We start from the raw sequence: 23673 nt of genomic DNA on the forward strand, positions 1-23673 counted from the left end.
ACAAGCTCTTTTCCCTACTTCCACAGGCTCTCTTCCCTACCATGGTGAGACAAATTGTATTTCTATTTAAATTACAAGAAGTATTTCTAAATTTGCATCTCTACCTAGAAATCAACACATGCAATTTTTATGCAAATTTGTGCCCTCATTTGTCCTATTGCCTTGGTCCTGAGGAGAGGTCATGGCTAGCAGCCACTCTTGAAGTTAAATAGGGCATGATTTTACAAATGGCCTGTTATATGTTTAACACTGACGATCTATCTATCATCTATCTATCTATCTATCTATCTATCTATCTATCTATCTATCTATCTATATCTATCTATCTATCATCTATCTATCTATCTATCATCTATCTATCTATCTATCTATCTATCTATCTATCCAGTGCTTTTTTTCTGGGTGTACGCAGAGGTACACATACCCCTAAAAAATTTCTGAATCTAAATTTGGCCTCATTGAGGGGCAGCATTTCAATATGAGTAGGAAAATGAGAGTACCGCTAAACATTTTTTTAAAGAGAAAAAGCACTCTATCTATCTATCTGAAGTGCCAAGATGGTAACATTTTACCATCAAGATTTGGATTGAAAAGTCAAATTTGAAAATTTCCAATTTTTGATTTGGTAGCAAAATTTCAGTTCAGCTATAGAACAGGAATTTAGCTTTATTCTTTTGGGGGCAGGGAAAGGAAAGAGGTTTGAAATGTTATACCGCCAATTAAAACAGGAGACCATCTGTTGCTTCTACCATCCAAGTGCAAAGTTCTACTAATTTTATTATAGTTTCTACCATCCATTTGACCCACGAGCTGAAGATTAAAGAGCAGGTAAGCAGTGAGAAACTAGCCCCCATGTTTTTGACTTTGCTTCGACTTAATGTTCACCTGGGTAACCATGGAAATGAAGGCAACTGTGCATTATTCTACAAGCTTCTTCTCAGCAAGAAGTCTTTTATAGCTGCATTTAGTTTTCCAGCACTGCATAATTATGTTTAGAAGTGCCTTTTAACTAATTAGTCATAGCCACTCATTCCCAGTGTTATCGTGACTCCTTCACTGATACCCAGAAGGCCTGTTCCATTGTAATGTGCTTGAGATACTCCTATATCTAGTACTGCACGCTAATGGGCTTGTTGGACTTCCTCTGTATGCAGGTTTCTACTCGAGCCCTTAAAGAAACTTCAGTGGGCACAGAAGACAGTTGCTGGAATGGGGTGTGTGTGTGTGTGTGTGTTAGACATCGGAGGACACCAATATAGCAAGACTGTACCGTTGTGCTGGTTGCCTATTCCTTAGAGAGCCAGTGTGGTGTAGTGGTTAAGAGCGGTAGTCTCGCAATCTGGTGAACCGGGTTCGTGTCTCCGCTCCTCCACATGCAGCTGCTGGGTGACCTTGGGCCAGTCACACTTCTTTGAAGTCTCTCAGCCTCACTCACCTCACAGAGTGTTTGTTGTGGGGGAGGAAGGGAAAGGAGATTGTTAGCGGCTTTGAGACTCCTTAGGGTAGTGATAAATCGGGATATCAAATCCAAACTCTTCTTCTTCTCTTCTTATCCAGACTCAGTTTGGAGTACAGGTTTCAATCTTTCCTCCTCCCAAAAAATAACATGCTAAAAACCACATAAAATACAAATCCCATTGCACAAATAAAATACAAAAGAAAAACAAATAATTCATTTAGAATGATGGAGTTGCTGTAACTAATTCATTATACAGATATAAATACAACTATGTAGAGGGAGGGGGGAAACTACTGAAAATTTAGCACTACACCTGAAGATTGAAGATTTATCTGCTGTTACTTTCTTTGTTGTTTTAAATTGTTTTTAACTGTTTTTGTTGTATTTTGCACATCTCCTTGAAACATGTATGTGGAAGGCTAATAATAATAATAATAATAATAATAATAATAATAATAATAATACATAACCATATTCCAATAAAAGATAAACATTTTTCAGATTGAAGTAAATAATGTTTCTTTTTAAAAAAATAATGTTTCTTTTTTAAAATAATGTTTCTTTTTCTTTTTTTAAAGCCATCTCCCAACTCCACTTAAAACAATTGTACATATTACAATACTCAGAAGTAGAAGGGGGGGGGAAACACACATCTGGACTTGCTTCTTCAGGTCTCAAAAGAGAGGAGTCACAATTAGGAGCTACCGTAATTAAAGGAGAAACAGCAGTTATAGAAGAAATCATACATTCCTTCTGAAAGTGAATGCAATTCCTTTCTAGGTGATGTTGTTTCACTTGTGTTAAGATCAGGAAGAAAGTTGTTCTGCGACATCACCCCACTGCCTTTTGAAAGGTGAACTCCTGCTGTACATTTGCTCATATGAGTATCCTTTCAGCACAGCCTATGACTCTGCAGAATCCCCAAGAACTGTGGCAGACTTTCAGCACAAGAAGAGTGACTCAGCTGCAGCAGCAGCAGCTGCCGATATAATAGGAAACTATCAGACAAAAAGGGCATCCCTCTTGAAACGATATGCCGCAACCGCTGCTCTGGTTCAAAGCAATTGGCTCCATTTGGATCTGGTCAGAGTGCATTTGTCAGCAATTCTTGGCCAGTTAGTAAAATAAGAATAGTTTAAGATAAGAATAGGTTTCAGAGAGCCTGGTAGAGCTATTTGGCAAAAACAACTCACATATCCACACTCATACACTGATCCTCTTAATAAGGAGAATGGGGGTACCGAAACTGAACTGCCTGATGTGGAATGAAACAAAATGCTGCAGCTGAGCCCCCAAGGTCAGTTCACTGCTGTCTCATTGGCAAAGTGTGGAAACAGCATCTTTTAAAAGGCACCACCGAAGTAAGATTTCAAGAGCAGAGTTCCATGCCGATGCAAGTTTGCTCTGCCTTAGGAAGGCATGTCTGTGCCAGTGGCGTAGCGTGGGGGGTGCAGGGGGGGGCCGGCCGCACCGGGCGCAACATCTGGGGTTAGGGTTAGGGGGCACAAATCCACGGGTTAGGGGGCGCAAATCCACGGGTTAGGGGGCGCAAATCCACGGGTTAGGGGGCGCAAATCCACGGGTTAGGGGGCAGAAATTACTTGCCTTGCCCCGGGTGCTGACAACCCACGCTACGCCACTGGTCTGTGCTGAGAAAATGGAGAGGGGACCCCGTCTCCTGTGAGGCTTCCACATTATAGAGTCTTGTGTTCTTTTATGGATGCCACTGGATGCATAAATGGTTATTAAGACACGCTGACATGGAGTAATTTAACTGTTCTGTCCTCTTCATTTGTAGATGTCCCTTGGGATCCCTTCCTACTCTCCAATTCTGTTATTCTAAGATTGGGAAAATGAGAAACCAAAGCTGTCAGATTCTCCCATCCCTAAGCATCATATATCAAGTATTATAGGGGGAAGCACACTAGAAAGTAGCTTTTAGTTTGCATCCACAAACACCCAAATCTAACCTTTAAATATAGCTTACCTAGCTACTGGACTCCTTTTCTTCCTATCTTATTCATATTTATTATCCCTGCTGCCTGCATGTCTGTCCCTTTATTGTCCTTTTGTTCATGTCTCTGCCCAGTTTCTCTGATCTGAGTTTCTAAACAGAGATTTTAAAAGGATAAATCAAAACTACCCAGGGGCTTCATTTTGCTTGGCATGCCACTCTCCTGTCAGGACAGGTATCTGATATCCAGAGGGCTAACATTTTCATTTATAAAGTCACTTGGAAGGCTCTCTTGGCTATCTAGTTTAATGACTGCAAAATTACCCCATTCTTCACAACTTATATTTTTGTACACACCTAGCCGTACAGGACAGCCATTCTTCATTATTTCACTGAACACTACAGTATACAAAAATTTTCACCAGGTCTGCTGCTCTATCACCACTACTAAATTCTAAACTCCTTCATCTTTGTCCCCATCTTTGGCATTCACTGAGCAAACTCATTACCAAATGAATGTGGCTTTCCTTAGTTTCTATCTTGAGTCTTCCCATTTCACCTGAGTCCTAGTTGCCAGATAAGGATGAATGTTAAAGTCCATTGCTTAGAGCTGTCCAGTTTAGAACGTTTGATTTGGTGGCTAAACATCTGTCTCTATGCATACCCCACAAGTGTCTTGGGACACTTGTGTCCTGGGAGGGTATGCTTCATGGAGGATAAGACTATCAACGTCTACTGGCCTTTATGGCTGTGCTCTGCCAGCATGATCAGAGACAGTATCCTTCTAAATACAGTGGAACCTTGGTTCTCGAACTTAATCCATTCCAGAAGTCCGTGTGACTCCCGAAACATTTGAAAACCAAGGCATGGCTTCCTATTGGTGCAGGCGCACTGGAAACAATAGCCGACAGCTGCATCAGCCTTCTAAAAAATGTTCGAAAACCGGGACATTCCACTTTTCCACAGTCTTCAATTTTCTTCTTGTATTTTGTCCCGAAGCCTAATGCCAAATAGTATTCAAAAGCCAATGTAAGACAATTGGTTGTGGTGGGGATTAAAGTGTTTCCTGATTTGTTAAGCAAACACACACACACACACACACACACACACACACACACACACACACAGTTCAAAGGAAATCTTCACAATGTGCAAGCACCAGGCTAAGGCTGGACCAAGCTTTTTGGTGCTGTAGGCAAATGAAAATCCAGCCCCAACTACCCAGCCTTCCCATTTTGTTGTATGTTGAGTAGCATAAAATAACATTAAAGAACCAACTGTAAGATTGCTTTCTTATTTTCATTATTGGTGCCTGTCATTTCCATATTTCCTCCTGTTTGCAACTCTGTGTATACCCCAGACCTCTTGAGCTACTTTTTGCAATCTCCCCCCTCCCCCCTCTCCAGGATTCTCACATGACTGAGGCAACTATCACTCCCAGTTCACCTCTGTGGCTGGGTTGACCCTGCGGGCTGAATTGGTTTTTAAAGTCTCTCAATCTAGTCCCCTTATCCACCTCTCACACCTACACAAGTCTTTTGTTTATTTTTTGCTGACTTTAGTCTGCTGAAAGCAAGTTAGACTGTGGGTGATATGCTTTCTCCTGTTCCTAGATAGGAAAGAAAATCAGGGTCAGAAATGAAACAGTGTAGATAGTGACTGAGGAGAATTTATTTTGGTCCACATTCTTTAAGCAAAGTGACCTAATTTGTGCCTCCCCGACTCATATGCAGATTGGAATGTAATTATTCTTTAGATTTCACAGTTCCCTGAATTGTGTGATACAGTGGTACCTCGGGTGAAGAACTTAATTTGTTCCAGAGGTCCATTCTTAACCTGAAACTGTTCTTAACCTGAGGTACCACTTTAGCTAATGGGGCCTCCAGCTGCTACCACGCAATTTCTGTTCATCCTGAAGCAAAGTTCTTAACCCGAGGTACTATTTCTGGGTTAGCAGAGTCTGTAACCTGAAGCGTCTATAATCTGAAGCATCTGTAACCCGAGGTACCACTGTACAGTTCTTGGCTCAAAAGAAAATGTTCAATGAATGTATTTTAAAAAGTGTGTATTTATAACAAAACGTAGGCATTATGATAAAATACATGTCTAGGTTAAATGTATAACCAGTAAAAACATGTCGTAAGATCCTAAGAAAAGCCTCCTAGATCAGGCCAATGGGCAAACTAGTAACATTTTATTTTCAGTTTATGAAGCAATTCTACATCCTCCCACCACACTGACGAAGAATTCTATGAAACAGTAGTCAATATCCAGAATCACTGTTCAGTGTTGGACATCATATTTGCTGAATACAGAAAGCTTCACAGCTTGTCTTTCATCGTACAAAGTCTGGTACCTCACTTCATTTAAAGATTTTCAGAGGCTTTGAGACTAAAGATTTCATTTTGTACTTGTTATGGTTTGAAGGAATTCTATAAAGATTGTCTATTGCATATGTACATGGTCATCGTGTTGCTTAGGCATTGCCAATGGGCAAACTAAGCTAGCATCCAATTCTTACAGGGCCAATCAGATGCTTGTGGAAAAGTAGCAAGCAGGACCAAAAAACAAGAGCACTCTCCCCTCCTGTGGTTTCCAGCAATGGAAGCATTACTGCCTCCAACTGTTGAGGCAGAGTATAGCCATCATAGCTAGTCGCCATGTCTTACTGAGCTACAAGTAAGCACTGATATCATCCCCAAATCACAACTAGGAATGATTTCCCTCCAGGTTGCAATTCTGTAATACATGGTAATTCCTGCCCCGGTCATGTTTATGATCAAAATGCAAGAGGGTGCCCAACTGAAGGGAATAACTGGATTCTTCATAGCATGAGAAATCTGCATTTGAGCCTTGCGTTGCATGCATTTGCTATTCTGAAATTATGCAATTCTTGAAATTTCACCAAACAATCCCACGGTACACAAAAAACTGGTACTGTTTAAAAGAGATCAGCTGGAACCTCCCACTGATGTGATAAATCTTAGCAAACAGAAATAGATTTGTTTACTTAGAGCCAACTGAGAGCTGAGGGCTGGTCCCTTGAAATCTAAAGACTTCTCCTGAGAACCAGCTGATGTTCTGCCAAAAGCATCGCTGTGCCAGGCACTAGCTTCCTCTTAGCCAGTTGGGAGTCCTGTGACTCCCTGGCAAGGTTATCTCATTTTACGAAATTTCAAATGCTAATCTAGAGGAGGCCCCAAGCCAATTCTCTCCAGGGTTTATTGTTGGGAACTGCAAATATGTGTTTCTTTTTTGGGAAGAGTGTGTATGTGGAAGTATTTTGATAACTCCTTCCCAGATGCTGATGCCATTAATAGTAATGGTAAAGGGACCCCTGACCATTAGGTCCAGTCGTGGCCGACTTTGGGGTTGTGGCACTCATCTCACTTTATTGGCCGAGGGAGCTGGCTTACAGCTTCCGGGTCATGTGGCCAGCATGACTAAGCTGCATCTGGCAAACCAGAGCAGCACACGGAAACGCCGTTTACCTTCCCGCCGGAGCGGTACCTATTGATCTACCTGCACTTTGACGTGCTTTCGAACTGCTAGGTTGGCAGGAGCAGGGACCGAGCAACGGGAGCTCACCCTGTCACTGGGATTTGAACTGCCAACCTTCTGATCGGCAAGTCCTAGGCTATGTGGTTTAACCCACAGCGCCACCCACGTCCCAAATTGTAGTTTAACCCTTCTGGAAAGAAAGTATTGCTTCAGTTCATCCAGATCAACTGGGTGGGGAGTAAGGTCAAAGGTACTGGAAATGTACAGTGCAGATGTTTCCTTAACAACTTTCCATAATTTGCGTAATCGATAGCATAGTATTGTGTGCTTTCCTTGAATGTTGAGAACTTCAACAGACAGTAGTATCTTTCTTTGAAGAAGACATTTCAGAAGGACCTCAACTATTGTTGTAATATATGTTTTATACAAGGTACACCCCAAGTCAAGACTGAGGAATCTGTGGCCTCTAGATGTTGTTGGATTGCACCAGCCCCAGCCAGCAAGGCCATTGATCAGGGATGATGGAGGTTATAGTTCAAGAGCAAATGTTCTCCATCCCTGCCAAACATGGAGGCCAACAGTAGGCAAAGGCATACTCTTCCTCAGTGTGTCTTTTCTTCTCATCTTCACACACATCCTTCCATTATCCCACACCCAATAGCTTGAGATGTGTCTTCACCTTCCCCATTCTCTGGCAGGTTATTGTTCAAGCCGACAGAGAGGCTTATTTATCTGTTTGTTGCCAGGATTTATAAGCTACTTTTCACTCAGATATCCAAGGCAGCAAAAGCAATTGCCAACTATCTTCTCACCCACTTGAGAGGAAATATCAACCAACTATTCTGAGCTGTTGACACTGCATTAAGACTTTTATAAATCCTCTATAAAAGGATGTCATATAGAGAAGGGAGAAAGGTTGTTTTCTGCTGCTCCAGAGAAGCGGACACGGAGCAATGGATCCAAACTACAAGAAAGAAGATTCCACCTAAACATTAGGAAGAACTTCCTGACAGTAAGAGCTGTTTGACAGTGGAATTTGCTGCCAAGGAGTGTGGTGGAGTCTCCTTCTTTGGAGGTCTTTAAGCAGAGGCTTGACAACCATATGTCAGGAGTGCTATGATGGTGTTTCCTGCTTGGCAGGGGGTTGGACTCGATGGCCCTTGTGGTCTCTTCCAACTCTATGATTCTATGATTCTACTTTTGAGTTGTCCTTGGAAGGGCCTCCATGAGTAGGGGAGCCTTTTGACAGCAATGTACTCCTATGCAGATAGAATAATTTGTGTATGAAAGAGAGTTATTCTGTACTATTAATCCTTCCTAGCAAAAGCAATGGTCAATCAGCAGCCCATGGCACCGTAAAAAGACCATGCTGAAGGATTATCCCCTCCCCTCCCCACTCCACACACAGATGTGCTTTTTAAAGAGCTTGCTAGTACTTCATTGAATTTCTGTCTGATAGCAAACTCTTTGACATAGATCTGTGTCTAGTTGTCATCTAGAGCCATACTATTGGCTTCATTGAGACAAATCACTACTATTGTGCAATACTTTCTGATATAACTGTGATGGCATAGAATAAGATATCACCTCAGTAGGGTGAGACTATGTTGATGTTCTGCATAAGCCATATAATAACATTACCCAGCCCAAACAAGTCAATGGCTTTGAACAGAACCAAGGAGGTTAAGGATACAATCCTTTACACATTTCCTTGGATGTAAATCCCATGCAACTCATTGGTGCTTACTTCTGTTGCAATGTGAGAAAGCTGAATTAAATATAGCAAAACATGCTTTTGAGTAAAAGTTATTAGGCTTGCATTGAATAGGAAGGGACGTTGCTTAGTGGTGGTGGACATCCTTGACCTGCTGAAAGTCGCTGTTCAATCAGTGGCATCTTCAAATAGAGCTGGGAAAGTCCTTTGCCTCAAACCCTGAAGCGCTGCTGTCGGTCAATGTAGACAGTACTGAACAAGATGAACCAATGGTCTGGCTTGATATAAGGCAGCTTCTTATGTTCCTGTTTACTCAGAAATAAGTAAAGTACTACTAGGTGAGTGAATATAGGACTGCATTCCCATAATCTTTAACCTCTAGAATCAACCCATAGCGTAGTCACTGGCTTCTTCTGAGGAACTGACTAGTATGAGAGAAAATGTCCTTATACCAAGTTGACTATTGTCAGCATTGACTAGTAGTGGTTCTCCAGGTTTTTAGGTATTTTTTAAGTCCTGCTTGGAGATGTGAGGGATTGAACCTAGAGGCTTCTGCATTCAAACATGTTCTCTTGCTCTGAGCCAGAGCCCATCCCCAGTGCTGATCTCATTAGCACTAATTTTACACTAGGTTAACTACACTGAATGGAAATTACATTCCATTAATTTCAAATTAATTTCACTCCATTCAGTGAAATCGCTCCTGGTTCCCATTTGTATTGTTACTAACAGGAGAAATCAGTTCCTTTTTATGTTATAAGAGCCAGCAGTTCGGCTAAGGCGCAGTTGTAGCTTTGCAAGTCTCCCAGACTCCAGAGTGATCACACAGCTATTATTATTTTTAAAAAAGAAATGGAAAGAAGAAGAATTTGCATGTCACCATGTCCTTTCAAGTACCAGGCAGTTCTAGGGCTGTTGCAATCTCTCTGGGGAGAAGAGGCTAGCAAGCTATTTCCAGCTGCACTGGGAAGCAAGAGATACACAAAGTTCTGATAACATTTCTGTAAGCATCAGGCGCTCATCGGACCAGTCTCTCTGAACCTTCTCCAGCTTATCATCTGCAAGTCTTCAATCTTAATGTCTGGATTTTCCCACAGTGTTCCCCACTTGATTACATGCTTCTGCCTTACCATGTCTGAGACTTGTAAAACTGAGACAGACACCTAGACGGGGGTAGGGATGGGGCAGAAATTCAATTCAGTCCACACAGAGAGGTGAATACAGTGGTACCTTGGTTGTCAAACTTAATCCGTTCCGGGAGTCTGTTCGACTCCCAGAACTGTTTGAAAACCAAGGCACAGCTTCCAATTGGCTGCAGGAGCTTCTTGCACCCAAGCAGAAGCCACAGAAGTTGCGTCGTACATTCAGCTTCCCAAAAAGCTTGCAAACTGGAATACTTACTTTTGGGTTTGCGGTGTTTGGGAGCCAAACTGTTTGAGAACCAAGGTACCACTGCATATCAAATTTGCCCTTTCTGAAACAATATAAGAATCGACACACAAACACCTTTCAAAATTTGTGCATATCCAGACTTTGCAATACAGTTCCACACGAGATCATGGTGGCCATTTTGGGTGCCACAATCTCACACAATCTCAGGTCGTGCTCTCACCTCAAAAAATTACTTTTTGGGTTGAGAGCATGGTACAGACCATGTGACTCACCTGGGAGCACGGCCCGGAAGACACACGACCCGGTTTGGGCTCCATAAAAGTTGGATGGTAAGACACTGCAGGGACTGCCAACATGGTGCCCAGGGGCACTGTGGTCTCCTTGAGGTCTTCCCCTGGTGCCCATGAAGCCTCTGAGTCCCCACCATAGCTGTCAACTTTTCCCTTTTCTTGCGAGGAATCCTATTCAGAATAAAGGAATTTTCCTTTAAAAAAGGGAAACGCTGACAGCTATGGTCCCCACCCCTCACTGCCTCCTTAGTCATCATGAGGTGATGGATACCTTCCCCCCCCCCCCTTGAACAGATCATAGAGTTAGGGGAGGAAATGAGAAGAGTAAGTCTTTTTACCACTTCCTCTTTCAGCTCAATGAATTTTTCAAGACTCAGATTAATTCTACTGGATCTGACTTTTACACAGATCCCTTGGAAAGTATTGCACTTGGGCAAAAAAAAAATGAGAGGCACAAATACAAGATGGGTGACACCTGGCTTGAGAGCAGTACATGTGAAAAGGATCTAGGAGTCTTGGTTGACCACAAACTTGACATGAGCCAACAGTGTGACGTGGCAGCTAAAAAAGCCAATGCAATTCTGGGCTGCATCAATAGGAGTATAGCATCTAGATCAAGGGAAGTAATAGTGCCACTGTATTCTGCTCTGGTCAGACCTCACCTGGAGTACTGTGTCCAGTTCTGGGCACCACAATTCAAGAAGGACACTGACAAACTGGAACGTGTCCAGAGGAGGGCAACCAAAATGGTCAAAGGCCTGGAAACGATGCCTTATGAGGAACGGCTAAGGGAGCTGGGCCTGTTTAGCCTGGAGAAGAGGAGGTTAAGGGGTGATATGATAGCCATGTTGAAATATATAAAAGGATGTCACATAGAGGAGGGAGAAAGGTTGTTTTCTGCTGCTCCAGAGAAGTGGACACGGAGCAATGGATCCAAACTACAAGAAAGAAGATTCCACCTAAACATTAGGAAGAACTTCCTGACAGTAAGAGCTGTTTGACAGTGGAATTTGCTGCCAAGGAGTGTGGTGGAGTCTCCTACTTTGGAGGTCTTTAAGCAGAGGCTTGACAACCATATGTCAGGAGTGCTCTGATGGTGTTTCCTGCTTGGCAGGGGGTTGGACTCGATGGCCCTTGTGGTCTATTCCAACTCTATGATTCTATGATTCTATGAAAGCATAGTCACAGAGGGCAGAGGGCTGATCCATAGGACTTGCTCAAAAATCCAAATGTGCTTAAAATTGTGCCACCACCCCCAACCCCCAAAGACACATTAACTTTGCATCTAGTTTGGCCATTATAAATTCTACCTGAACGCAGCATGGCTGGGAATTGTCCCCTGTCTGAAGCCTTGTGAATCTGCTTCATCCTGCCAGTCAGACAATACTGAGCTAAATGGACTAGTAGGCCGGACTTGGAACCATAGAGCTTTCTATGTTCCTATGTTCCATATGTTCGAGTGATTTGGGACAACTCATGATGAAGAAAAAGAGCGGCGGATGCATACTTCCTGTGACTTTTAGTATGCTGCATTTAGTATTGAGCATTACAATGGACAAGGCACAACTGTTTAAAGAGACAGAGAGGAGCCACATGCAAGGCGAGCCGCAGGAGCTGGCAAGGGACTAGAGTGAGATAAAGTCTCTGAAGCAGGCTAGAACAAATCCATTGAGGCTCTTCTACAAACAAGGAAACGTTTGTGAACAAAGTGCAGGTCTTCGGCAGTATCATACTGAGTCATTTGCTCTTCACAGAGGCATCTGTAATCTTATCGCCTGCAAATTCATGCAGTCTCTCGTCTTTTCCAGAAATTTGTGCTTGTTCAGGGCATCGCTACTTAAAGAGAAAGTGTCCAACTCTTTTATTTGTTTATTTTAAATGAGGGACCCATTGTGTGAGGCACCATTGGGCCTACAGTGATATAAGGCCAGTTCTAACATGGCATTTCCATTTTCCTTTTCAGATAAAAGGAAGCAGCTCAGAGAGAAAGGGGTATCTTTGCTCCTCTTGGCTCTGGCCATGACAACTTCCGGCTATGACCCCCACCCACCCCTGGTATGTCAAATGAAGAGAACAAGTTATAATGCTTCCATCTGCCAGCAGTTATATTTCCTGTTGTCATTGATTGAAAACTGAATGTTGCTTCTTTCCCTGGAGTCCTCAAGAACATGACTGACTTATTTCTTGGCAACCAGCAAATGTAGAAACATACGGTAGTTGGGGGGCGAGAGAGAATATTTTAAAGTTACTGCATCACCAAATTATTTTATTTTTTTCAGTTGATTACGATAACAATTGACAATGTGCTTGTAAATACCGGACATAATAAAGATATCCTAATACAGGCAATTGGAGTAAGTTGCATAGTTTATTTCAACAGGGTTGTCTTTGGGTTCTTAAGTATCTCCCTTTTTTATTATTTAATCCTCTCCTGTGATAGAATAAATTGTCACCAGCTACAGGGACATGGTCACACCTTTTAATGCCCAATAAAGTTATACCCCACATTTGAATTACATAGCACACATCATCAGGATGTCGTCAGTTTTACACAATTGTGTTCAGTTGCAAAACTGCAACTCTATATTCCCTTTTTAGTTAAAAGTTGGAGATGGTTGGTATTTTATTCATCGTGGGCCTCTGATTATTCAGGGTGTCAAAAGAAACATTAAGAAAAACACAACTTGATACCGTTTCCAAGTTCACCTGAAATTTAGACAAATTAATTGTAGAAGCGATCATATTTCAGGCAATGGTGTTGATGAGCAATCTCTGGCATCCTTCCTGTCAGACAGGCTTGCTTTATTACAGGTGTGGAGAAACTTTGATCCTCCTGATATTGCTGAACTACAATTCCCATCAGCCCCAGAAAGCATGGCCAATGGCCAAGGATGAGGGGAGTTGTAGGTAAACAACATCGGGGGGGGGGGGAGGGGATCCCCACAACAGATAATATGAATGTGATATATTTGCATGGGTTGCAAAATTGTGGCATGGGGGGGAAATGCCTCTGCTATCCTCTAATTTTAGAGGCACAACATTAATCATGTTCTTTGGCACTGGGAGCAGGATTTATTTATTTTTTGCAGAAATTGACATGGTGGGGTCTTGAGTTGGATCAGGGGTAGGGAGGCTTCAGCCCTATATCACCACCACTGCATTCCCAGTCGAGATGATGAGGGAACCTGACATTCTTTTGTGGGGGGTGGGGGAGCTCCTATTTGCTCAGCTGCTTCTCCTCCCCAGTACAAATTGTGGGCATGGAGGGCAATGAGACTAAAGCAGGGGACAGAGAGCTAAAGCCCCCTTCCTGCCCCCACACCAAGAACTCAATATGGATTGAGTTGCCACACTGCTTAGTTTGTGCAATAAGAAGTCTGGACTCCAAGCGAAGGGGCATTATTAACATCATGTGTGGTTTGGCTTGCTGCTCTGGGTTATTTTGATGGAGGCATGCACACAGGTAGCATTTGTTGGCAAATGATTAGCTCTGAAACATCAGCAAAGCACAGTTTTGGGAGTTTTGGTGTTCCTTTTTGTAAACTGACAACGGGGCGCAGTGGATACAAAGATGTCATGCAAAATCAAGATGCATCTGTACAGGTGAGCTAGACAGCAAAGGAAATGGCTTCATCTAGGTTTATATCAGAAAGCATCTAAACAATGTAAAGTAGCTGTGAATAAAAAATAAAAATCAAAAAATCAAGGGAATGGTCCAAAGTGTTGTCTAAAGGCACACACACACAAGGCAGCTACCCATACTCTCAGGTCAGTGCTGGAAGTGACCCAGTGAAGGGCAGAGATACACACACTACAGTGTTAACATGGGTCCCCTGCCGTTGCATCCACCAGGTATGTTGAAGGGCCAGGAAGCGGTGGAAGTGGAAGTACTCTGCACACATGCTCTGCAGAGATTAATGTAAATCAACCCAGCCCATCTAATCCCTAATTAAGAGCCAAATGGATGTGCCTGTCTTGTAAAGTTGAGCTCAGTGTTCTTCGCAGCCCTCTTCGCAGAAGAGTCATTCTTACTCATCTGCAAAGAAACTGGTGTATGGTTTATATATTGCCTTTGCTATTTTTTTCTCCTTTCCCCTCTACCTTCATTCCCCCCTACCACCCCACCCCCAGAAGCATGGCACATATTCACTTCTTAAAATTGTCAAACTGGCAGTCAAAATCCGTCATCCTGCAGATAATAAACTTCCACTGGCGATCCCTGCAAGGGAAAAGATAGAGGAAACAAGTGGTGACCAAGAGAGAACATTGCAACAGAGCAAGGCTTCTGGTTGGGCTTCTGTTTTTGTTTTTGTTTTGCGATCTCTCAGGATGAACTTTGCTCGTTTCTTTCAACTTGATCATCTCTAGCTAAATGACTTAGGCCCAAAATATATAAAAGACTGCCTTCTTACCTACAGAGCTTCCTGGGGGTTGAGATCAACTCTTGGTAGTTCCACCACCCTTGGAAGTTCAGAGGGTGTAGCCAGAGGTATGGCCTTCTCTGTGGCAGCCCCTAAGGTGTGGAATTCCCTCCCCACAGAGGTGTGTCTGGGTACTTCAACATACAGCTCTTGGCAAATGCTAAAGATGCACATCTTTACTCTGGCCTTTGACACCTGAGTTGTATGTTGTGGCTGTAATCTGCAACTGTTTTTAATTCTGAATTTTGAATGTAACCTGCCCTGGGATCTGCTTGTGAAAGGCAGGTCATGATTTAATCATCATCATCTCATGATTTTGAACTATTGGAGGTGGAAACTTCAACAAAAATTGGGTGTTCGATCCTAAATGCCAGGGTTCTGGTTGTTGGAGGAACCTTAATTTGATGTTTAGGGTACTTCTAGACATTAGCTTTCTCCAGGAAACAATGGGAGAGAAGAGGCATTGCCATGAAGCAAACAGAAACAGATGCTTTGGCGAGAGACACTCGGTATGTGGTGGATATTTCCCATAATTAAAAATGAACAGGGGAGAAGGCATCATTTTTGGCATTTTGTTTCAAATACAAAAATGCCTTAGTACAATGCAAGTCCTTTACTGCTCTCAATGAAATTTGACCTCATTTTCTCTGAAAGTGAAAAAAGAAAAGAAAAACAGAAGGCAGGCAGAGTTTGCCTGGAAATGAATACTCCTGCCCTCAGCCAAAGGAGAAGCTGCAAATGTGACCAGGCATTGCTAGGCCTACAAGACAATTTCAGACCACATTCCTTTATGGGCCAGCTTCTGGGGGCCACATACATGTGGTGGTTAGGGCCAGAAGCATAAATTAGGCAGAGTAATGGATGTGTGGCCTTTACCTTCGTAGAGTAGGGTGCCTTCCAGAGACACTCAACAATCAGAGGTCTCTCCCCACTCCATTCCCACCTACTCACATCTCCCAATCCTCCTTCCAAACAAGCAAAAGAAGAATTATCACAATTCAAGGACAAACTGAAGCCTGGCAAAAGTACTCAAGGAGAGCAGGGCTGGTGAGGGCTGTGGTGTTGGTAGGGGGGGTTGGGTGGAGTCTATTGGGAGCCTAATAGAGAGACTCGGAGGATTACAATCAGCCCTTGAGCTGAAGTCTTCCACCCCTGCATTTAGGGTTCCTTGAGGAGGATAGCAGAGCAAGCATTGGAGGGGTTGGGGTACGGAAAGTCCCCTATTGCTTTGATTGGTTAAGGGATAAGGAGGGGGTAGGATACAGAAGTCCCATACTGCTCTGATTGGGTAAGGGCTAGATTGCCACTCTGTCTCTAGCTCAGTGAATGCATGAAGAGGGATCATCATGGAACTTGGTTCTTCCATGTCCATAGTCCCTACCTCCCTTGGTCTATGTTGTACCTTCCACACCATTGTTTTTTGGGGGGGAATATTACAATGTAACAAACCATTTCTTTGCAGCACAGGTTTCAAGAGAATTTCTGTATCTGACCTTTCCACACCGGAGAAAGTTGTGGCTGCTCCACGGATGTAATGATCATAGGTATACATCATCATGTCCATATCTTCCCCGTAGTGTTCTGGGTGTTCTGTTGTCAACCTTTTAAACAGGAGGTTTGGGGGGAAATCAAGTTATTTTCCTTCTCTAGAAAAAGTAATAACAGTTTTGTTTCAAATGTTATGACTTTTGCTTTTGTCAGCCCACTGAAAAACCTGTTCACACATGTAACTTAACCTAGTGCATATCACACCCACTTTGAACTGAAGTGCGGGTAGTTTCCCTGTATCCTGTGATTTCATGTCTGCTCTTGACAAACACAGAGGGGCTGTGTTCAATGTAGCATTAAGCAGATGGTTCTGTTGGAGCAAGGTCTTCTCCTAAGGTCCATTTCGTGTCTACTAAGTCCAGGGCCTTTAGTGTGGTAGCACCAGCCCTTTGGAATGCACTCCCAATGAATGTAGGAAGGCACCTACAGTATTGGCATTTAGGCACCTGCTTGAAACGCACCTGATCCATCTATGGTCGGTATATTAAGCTGATGGGTGACAATTTTTTTTAATGGATGTAAATCTGTTATGGATGCTATGCTGCTCACTGCCATGATGCCCACCCTCACCTTAACATTGGTAGTACATTTTTTTTTCCAAATAAACAAATAAATTAAAGCAATGTAAAGAGAGAGAGTGTGTTGTGTCTTGGTCAGTTCTTGACTTCAGTACTTTTCATCTAGTTCTTGCTAGTTTCTTCAATGAAAAGAAAATGCTTCGGATGTGTGACACGTGATGTGCCATGCAGAGTCGCTATAGAAATTGGAGTTCTTGTTGAAACTGCACTGAAAAGGATATATCAAGAACTCTGGCCAAAAGTTTCAATATAAGGAATAATTCCTACTCAAGAGTTGGAATGAAAAACGTGTATATTCTGCTAAGAATAACAGTTTGAAGCTAGCTATATACAACAAAAACACACGGAAGAGGATTTTGCCTTCTTTATTATTTGGAAACCAAAAGTAGATTTATATACCAGGAGAAATATTGATAGACTATTGTTACAACAGGAAGCACGATATATTCATTTGTTTGAAACGATGTCCCCCAAGGGCTTGAATGAACATCAAGACTACAGTTCTTTTCTCTAATAAACCACCATAGATGACCTTGGACTTTAAATCCCTTCTCTGCTTACACCTTTAAGAAGGGAGAGCCTATCCTCCTCCCCCACAGACACACATATAAGACAATGATTTCACTCCCTAATAGAAGACGCACAGAGAAACGCAAGAAAACTTGGATGCTATTATCTAAGGTGAGAAAACACTGAACTGATGTCCATTTTTCACAAATAATTTGACTGGAAATAATAACTCGTGGAAATCCTTATTTCTAGACGCATGTTGAAAAAGAAACATAAAAGAATTAAATGATACAGACTTCCAACAGATTTATAGTCGTCAAAAAACCGAGGTATGGAACCAAATATCATGATATGTGTTAACATACTTTAGAATGTATATAATTTATTATATTTATGATCTATGGATTGAAGCACCTTGATCTATCTTGACATATTTTTTGATATTACCAGCTGAAGAAGGCGTGTACTCCGAAACAGGGCCCTGTCCTGGTCACCACTACTGAGTCGTACATCTGATTCACACTCCGGATACTCCTTTTTGGCCCTATTTGATCCTTTATTCTTTATTCTTTATTCTGATTTTATATAATGTGGACTCTTTTTGACTGCTATTGAGACTTGTATAAAACAATTGTTGTGCACTGGTATTTCATGTACCTTTGTACTATATCACTGCATATTTGAAACTACATTATTTCTGTACTTAAACGTTGTATCCAAACTTACCATTACTTTAAAACTATCGTACTTACACGTTGTGTTTAAATTTACTACTAGCTTCAAACTGTTATTCTTAGCAGAATATACACATTTTTCATTCCAACTCTTGAGTAGGAATTATTCCTTATATTGAAACTTTTGGCCAGAGTTCTTGATATATCCTTTTCAATGCAGAGTTGCTATGGCAACCTAGTCAGATGGGCAAAATAAAACAACAACAACATTGTCTGCATTTGTGCAGCATGTTGGTTTACCCATTCATGCTTCATCAAATACAGATGTCTTACTGCTACTCAGGGCATTCTTAGAGACTGGCCCAGGGAGTAACCTGTTGTACTGGGCCTGGATTTGCTGTTCTTCCTCCTCTTTTACTTTTTTAAGGGTTGCTGGGCATCCTCAAAAATTCAGCCCCTGTGAGACCCCTCTCACCCTTTGGCTGGGGCTGGTGGGAGTTGTAGTCCGCAAGGCACAATTTGGTCAAATGATTAAGGGAAATGGAAAGTTTAGGCAACTTGCCCAAGTACACACAAGAAGCCTGTGTCAGAGTCAGGAATGGAAATGAAGAGAGCATAGTGTCTCACTTGGTTATTCTACTTCAGTGGAGTCTCTCTGTCTACAAGCCCTTAGCTATTTTCGGTGATTATAGACACACTGAAATTGCCCTATTTTTTATATAATTAAACATATATTCCACAACTTGGTTTTTCTGTTTAGTAGTTTACTATGTCATGTACATAGCAGATGCGGTTTAATTACAGATCATTTCCTGGCTCTTTTTTCTCATCTCCCCCGCCCTCAAAAGACCATTCAGTGCACTGTCTAAACATTGCCAGTAATAGAAGAACATTCTCTAACAAACACAAACAAGAACAACTGACTCTGAAATTCTGGAACGGCTCAAAATTCTTAAAAGGGAACTTATCTCCCATGCCTTATAGAGAGAGCAATGGTACTATGTAAGTTTCTCTCTTGCCATGTGGTGTGCATGTGTGGAAGATGGAAGGGAGATGTACAATTGCCTTTCAGGCTTCCTGCTATGTCTGTGTCATCTTCAAACACAAGAAACCTTGGAAGAGCTGTAGCTCATTGGTAGAGCATCTGCTTTGCATATGGAAAGTCCTTAGGAACCTGCTGGATCAGAGCAATGGCCCACCTCATCCAGCACCCTATTCTCATAATAACCAACCAGGTGCAATCCCAGGCATTCCTAGGTAGGCATTGATGTATTTATGGGAAACGGGGCATTTGCTTGGGGCAGCAAATTTGAGGAGGAGGCATCTCATCACAGCATAGGAGAGAGAAGAGGCCCCAAGGTGGTCATTCCTCCTCCTTGCCCTGCAGCAGTATCAGCGCCATGGCAGCTCTCCTCAGGAGGAGGGAAGAAGGAGAAGAAAGCACCTCTCTCCCTGCTCCTATTGAGGGGGACCATCTGCACATTGGCTCCTTCCAGGCCATTGTGTTGAAAATCACCAGAAGTGGCCAGAAGCCATGTTGAGGGCAACATGGGAAGGGTAGCAGCCTTTGAGCAAGGCTCTCTCCTTGGAAGGAGGCATGAAGAAGGGCAAAAGAGACTTCCTCCATTCCCTTCTAGGGATACCAGCTGTATTCTGCAGTTGCTCCATTTTCCGGACACTGACATTGCCAGTGAAAGAGTCTATGAACATCAACGCCTTTAACAAATGGCAAACTGTGTAGAGGAAACGGTTGTATCCGCTAGGGTCCATAATTCTGTAAGGTCTTGGTAAATGTGGTCATTGCTTGGACAGGCAATGGTGAGCGAGAGCAGCTGTAGCACCAGCCAAACCTTTCTGGACCTCGGCAGCCCTGCTTGCTTGGAGCAGGGAAATTATTATAAACAGCATTCCAAATGTTGTTTATCTTTCAGACTGCTTCAAGCTGAGGACTGAGATTTCCCTCCACCTATATAGATTTGCAGATAGATGCAACATCACAGTGACATCTGCAAAGAATTTGCTACTTCTCTATTTAACTTTCTTCTTTATTCCTTCCAGGCTAACGCTGGAAGTTATAGAACAGCTGGCCTCTCATCACAGAACCATAAAATGTAGCTGATTGCTAGAGCCTTTCCCAGGGAAATACCTTACTTTGCCTTCCAAGATTATATTTTGATAGCGCAATAAAACTGTCCCATATAAAAGAACAAGACAACCACGTTCAGCACTAATGAGATCTCACAGGTTCCTTGTAAATGAAGGCTGGAGTTCTGGAACAGTTGCCTGCAAGTAAGTCCCATAGACTTCATCAGGGCTTACTTCTGAGTAGAGGTGCATAAGATTACACTTTAAAGCTGTAATCCTATGCACATTGATGTACAAATAATCCCTCTGAACTTCATGGGCTTAACAAAAGCATAGCCTTGTGTCATAAAGAGGGTATGTTGTGATGAACTACCCTGAGGTCTACGGATGAAAGGCAATATGCAAATTAAATGAATAATAATAATAATAATAATAATAATAATAATAATAATAATAATGAAATGCAAATAGCTGTTTGTAGGCAAGGTCAGACCATTAAGACACCAACCAACAGGATTCTGAGCACAAGGTTTGCTTGGCTTCATAAAATGACGCAGTACTGTAATAGTCAGTATGTGGACTCGGGGACTCTGCACAAATCCTGATTGAACACAGAAGTTGCTGGACCAGTCTGCCAGCTCAAACACAAAGTGAGTACAGTGGTACCTCGGGAGTCAAACACAATCTGTAAAGGAAGTCCGTTCGACTTCCAAAACGTTTGGAAACCAAGGCGCAGCTTCCAATTGGCTGCAGGAAGCTCCTGCACAAGGCGTCACAAGGCGTTCATCAACCAAGGTTCAACTGTATCTAGTTTGTAAAATGGAAATACTAGGAGGAGGCTACACTTAACAAGGTTTAATGATAAAATGTATCATTGCTGAAAAGTCTTAGGGGTAAATTCAGTGCACAGTGTAGGACATTGTGGAGCTGGAGAAGACTCAGAAAAGGGCAAGTGAGGGGTTGAAGCAACTCTCCCATGAGGAATGGCTACAATATTTGGAGTTATTTCAGTTCAGAGAAAATGTGAGCAAAGGAGGGCATCTGAAGCTGCCAGGCAAGAGCCTTCAATTGACATGGCAAATCGATGCTCTAAGATTACAACTGAATTGAATGATACAGTAGCGTGACTTGTCCCACTGAGGCACAAAACCAGTTCCTTCATAAATGTAAGCAAAGGCCTTAATGATGACCTTCGCTAGTAAAGCAGAGAGCACCTCCTTCACAAGGAAGACTTTTGGCAGGTCTGTTGCTTCACGCGCAGGTGCAGAACATCAGCCGACACTTGGAAGGATGTTTGAAGATTTTATGAAGGGAAATCCAAGATTACTTCCCCTCCTATCTGCAAGGCAATTTTTATTCTGGACTTGTATGCATTGTTGTTGCATGTAGGTCAGCAGCTGGCCCACTAAAAGGCAAGTAAACATCTTGTGCACATCTAATTGAAAACTTCACTTCCTTTGTAGTTCTGTTTGTCTATGATACTTTGAATCACCTTTGGTCAGTCCATTTAAGGAAGCAATTTGCCAGTGCTCATCTTAGCTGCACAGACAAAAATCATCCTGGTTTCTAATTTGGACAGCTATATCAACAACCCAATTGCTCAGTTTGTGATACATCAAATTGCCCTGTTTTGTTCTATATTAAAGCTCAGTTTGTACTAAAAACTGGTGTGTTTTTTGTATTACAGTTCCAGCCCTCTGGGGTCAACCAACTGAAGTCGGACAGGCACATAGTATTTGATGCTTAGGTACCTACTGAAGGCATTTTTATTTAAGAAGGCTTTCTCTGAGGAATCATTTAGAAAATATTAATTGTACATCTCTGGAAAGGTTTTATTTCTTTTAGAGTTTAAGGGAATGATCTTGGAGTTTTTTTTAGAAATGCTCCCAATGCATTAAAAACTCAGTGCACTTTTGTGAACTCACCAACATGAATATGGACATCTCCGGCTGTAGCGGCAGCAATAGAATTGCCACTCTCGATCAAGCACCGATGGAAAATATTGACTCTGGAATCCTGCCACCAACCCATTATTTGAGCATGTTTGATACCTGAAGAGAAAAATGATAATGAAAATAAGTTGTACTACTAGTAGTAGCAGCAGTGTTGTTGTTGTTGTAAACATGCCTGTAAACACTTTCTTGCAGAGTACTGGAATCTAGCATCTAGGGATGAGCAAATATGACTATTTTGGTATTTCTCGGTTCCTAATTTCCCAATATTATTGTTGTGAGTTTGCAGAGTTAGTCAGGCAAGTTTTTGTGTGAGAGAATGAGCATAGTTGTTACCTAAGGACCACCATTAATGTAGCAAAAGTGATGGTGCCCTCTGGGCAAATGAGCGAGCCTTTCCCTCTCCTCACCTGACTGCTACTTAGAAGGGCAATAGCGAGTGTCCTGGGGCTTCAGCTAGAAGGAGGTAGAAGCCAGAGAGTGAGAGACATGCTTTATTTCTGTTTGATTCTAAAGCTGTGACTATCAGAAAGTGTAAATGCTGTGAGCCCCTCCATCTTAGGCTCAGGTTGTATATATGTGTAAATAAACCACATATCCTAAAGGACACCACAGTCCCCGCTATCTCTCATTCCAAGGGAACGGAACCCTGGGTGAGTGCATGGAACCCCTGGACTCTAGCACTACTCAGAGACTGGGTTGACGTGCAACCCATGTCATTCTATTTTCTACATCAGTTTGCAACTTTTAAAAAAGTCCTCATGAAAATTCATCAATATTTTAGTGCAAATTTCTCCTAATAGTCACCTTTTGTGTGCAAATTTGCCTCACGAACACATTTCTGTAAAGCAATTTCCCCATATGTATTGCATTTTTTGTATGGTATTCTCAGAAACCTATGCATTTATATGCACACTTCTTTGCTAGCAAACGACATTGCAAAATATGGAGAAGCAACCCAGACTCTGAAAGGACTACCAGGCTTTGGTAGTTGCAGCTGACATTTTGTGATGGGAAGACCAACCCTCCTGAGTACACGGGACCAACTCTTGAAGCTTAACTTTTCCTCATGTTTTAAATGGTCTCATACCTGTAGCTGTATGCCTGCCCAAAAACTGTGCCCAAAAACTGTGCTCCTCAGATAGGGCACTGCTGTGCATGCCACAAGGTTCCTCTTAGTTTGTACCAGAAAACAACCCTTCAGAGTCAATTACCAGCTGAAATCAGACAAGCTCCTGGTGCCTTGAAGGTTAAATATATTTTTGTTTAAGAAGGCTTTCCCATAAGCTATTTGTTTTATGGATTGCTAACTGCATATCTTATAAACGGTTTTTGTCTTTGCAGTCTATCTTTTGTATTTCATTTTAACTTATTGTACACCGCTTTGATAGCTTGTAGCTATGAAATAGTTTATAAATCAGCAGAATCAATAACGTAATAATAGTTAATAATGATGATTCTCCTTCCTTTGTGAGAGTCTACCATACATGCACTAAGAAAATTATCTGCAGTCTCTAGGGGCTGCTGGCAAAGGTGTAAATTCTTCCAAAAGTGAAATGCTGCTGTAGACTAGGAATAAGTGCTTTTTAAAGATC

At 42.2% G+C, this 23673-nt stretch overlaps 1 protein-coding gene and 2 long non-coding RNA genes across 3 annotated transcripts in view; 2 read left to right on the forward strand and 1 right to left on the reverse strand.

Annotated features, from left to right (window-relative positions):
• LOC308589705 lies at positions 1-13305 on the forward strand. The gene is made up of 2 exons (XR_014009438.1): positions 1-44; positions 12274-13305. It is a non-coding gene; the product is annotated as an uncharacterized lncRNA (long non-coding RNA).
• The window catches only part of DPT (dermatopontin), a 16043-nt gene continuing 5029 nt past the window's right edge, over positions 12660-23673 (reverse strand). Inside the window, exons 2-4 of the mRNA XM_081199088.1 lie at positions 22052-22177; positions 16225-16332; positions 12660-14529 (exon numbers count right to left, since the gene is read on the reverse strand). Coding sequence (XP_081055214.1) covers positions 14457-14529; positions 16225-16332; positions 22052-22177 — 307 coding nt within the window. The 3' untranslated portion in view covers positions 12660-14456. The remainder of the gene's footprint in view (positions 14530-16224; positions 16333-22051; positions 22178-23673) is intronic.
• The window catches only part of LOC308589703, a 19453-nt gene continuing 12135 nt past the window's right edge, over positions 16356-23673 (forward strand). The window contains exons 1-2 of the long non-coding RNA XR_014009425.1: positions 16356-17047; positions 18281-20330. This is a non-coding gene — a long non-coding RNA (uncharacterized lncRNA). The remainder of the gene's footprint in view (positions 17048-18280; positions 20331-23673) is intronic.

Source organism: Podarcis bocagei, assembly GCF_964188305.1.
Source record: "Podarcis bocagei genome assembly, chromosome: 6".
In the NCBI taxonomy this organism is placed as follows: domain Eukaryota; kingdom Metazoa; phylum Chordata; class Lepidosauria; order Squamata; family Lacertidae; genus Podarcis; species Podarcis bocagei.